Source organism: Physeter macrocephalus, chromosome 8 (assembly GCF_002837175.3).
Source record: "Physeter macrocephalus isolate SW-GA chromosome 8, ASM283717v5, whole genome shotgun sequence".
In the NCBI taxonomy this organism is placed as follows: domain Eukaryota; kingdom Metazoa; phylum Chordata; class Mammalia; order Artiodactyla; family Physeteridae; genus Physeter; species Physeter macrocephalus.
The window spans coordinates 2,121,890-2,124,088 of NC_041221.1; the positions used below are offsets into that span (position 1 = coordinate 2,121,890).

At 47.9% G+C, this 2,199-nt stretch overlaps 1 protein-coding gene across 1 annotated transcript; it reads right to left on the reverse strand.

The window, feature by feature from the left end:
- Positions 1-239: 239 nt before the first annotated feature.
- On the reverse strand, positions 240-730 carry KRTAP11-1 (keratin associated protein 11-1). The gene is given in 2 exon segments (XM_024120417.1): positions 240-463; positions 466-730. Coding segments are annotated over 2 exon segments (489 nt in total).
- Between the last annotated feature and the right edge of the window lie 1,469 nt (positions 731-2,199).

Sequence of the window (2,199 nt, forward strand, 5' to 3'; positions counted from 1 at the left end):
GGAAACATCCAGAGGTATATGTGCCACCAGTGATCAAACCCTTAAAACAAGATTGGTGCTGTCCAGAAAAACATTAGATTGCCAAAGTCAGCTTATTCAAGCCTGGCAGCCAGCAATCAGGCAGTTAGAACAGGGGTCAGCAATGAAGAGTTATTCAGGGACAGGCAGCTTGTTGGAAGATCCTGGAAACACAGCTGGCAGGTCATGGAGTCTTGATTAGCTCACTGGTCCCTGCACACTTAGCAAATTCTTTGGCAGCTGGACATGCAGGACTGCTGGTACATCCTGGAGACCCCGCAGGCTGGTTGGCAGATGGTGGCGACTCCTCCCACCGGCTGGCAGACAGTGGAGACACTTTTCACTGGTTGGCACACAGTAGAGATGCCGCCCAGGGGCTGACAGCCACTGGAGACAAAGGTGAGTGGCCGGCTGCAGGGGGTTGAGCAGGGATTGGAGACACAGGGGTTTGCGGAGAGCAGGTCACCTGGACAGGGCTGGAGACACAAGGAGTTGGCTGGTAGCAGGTTGGCTGGCAAGCAGTGGGCTCGCAGCAGGTCTTCTGACAGTGGTCCAAGAGCCAGGAGCCAGTTTGGAAGGAGCTGGGCAAATAGATGCCACTCAGGCAGTCGACATCTGGGGTAGAAACTGTGCCAACTGTGGCCACTGGCACAGTGTATTGTCCTCCAATCAGCCTGGAAGAGCGTTTCTTTGTGGAGCAGCTGTAGGACATGGTGCCGGATGGAGAGATGTGAGTAACTTGTTGAAGCTGGCTCCTGAACTGTAAATGCCACTTCAGGCTCCCGAACTTTTATATATCCTTGCTGGTGGGTGGGGCTCCCACCCTGGTCTTCCTGGCTTCCTTGGCTCATACTGGCTTGCCTTAGAATATCTTGTGACTCTCCAGGTTAACTGTCTCTTGAGAAGCCTTCATCGTCATAAAGAAAGTTTAGTAGTTTGGTAACTAAATCATAGGCTTCTGGACTGTACTTAGTCCCAGGATTAAGAAGGTTGGTTGACAGCTTCAAAGTTATTGGTCATACCAGCCCACACTTCATCCCTCATTCATTTTGCTTGGATACAATGAGTGTCCATCCAACAGTAACATCAAACATGCCACCATTCCACCACGACACTCTCTCCCTTCTGACTGGGACTAATTACACACCCACACCGAGTTTTGGGTTGTTGTGGATACTTAATGTTTTAGGCATAACTTAATCAGTCACCCTCCCAATAGCTGACGGAGCTTCTAATGAACAAGGAACATTCTTGAACATGCTTCAAGATGACAATGACAACACCTGTCAGGAAAAAGGACACAAAGACATATCCAGAGTACAAACTGGGTGGAAAATCAATTAGGTGATCAGAGCAAGATGCCCCTAGGAAGGTTAGAGGGCAGTGGGGCTCACCCTTTGGGTCCAAGCAGCAAAGCAAATCGGAAGCTAATTAAGTGGGACTGCATTTGTAGCCAAGTTTCTTTCTAAATAAATTGGATGAGCTTTATTCCTAAAATGTTTAATCTTGTAACAATGGATAAGAGTGACTCATAAGACCCATCGATATGCCAGTGAAACAGGCTTAGTTAATTTTTTTAATTATTATAATGTTAATTTGAAAGGGTAGGGTGTCTTTCTCCCAAGATGCTCAGTATATTCAAAAGATATTTATTTTCACGCAAAAACTTACAGATAGGATGCACTTTTATTATGCACAAACCAAAGGCTCTTTAAGGTCACTGTCTCCATCAAGGATAAGGGAAGGAGAAAGTGGGAGAAAGCAGGCCTTTAATCAATATTTGGTGATTAATGGACGTGTGAACGGTGTACTATAACGTTTAATGATTCTTTTTATTCTTGGGGAAACGATAGAAGGAGATCATTCTCCTTTACTTCATTTTGCTAGAATAGAGTCAATCCTCAACACCAAAATGACTTATCCTTTTGATCCATCTGTACACAACCATTTCAACTCTGGCAAAATCAGTCACTTCAACACAGCTTGGTGATATTTCTACATCAAAACAGCTGTAAAGGGCTTCCCTGGTGGCGCAGTGGTTGAGAGTCCGCCTGCCGATGCAGGGGACGCGGGTTCGTGCCCCGGTCCGGGAAGATCCCACGTGCCGCGGAGCGGCTGGGCCCGTGAGCCCGCCCGGAGCCTGTGCTCCGCAACGGGAGAGGCCCCAGCAGAGGGAGGCCC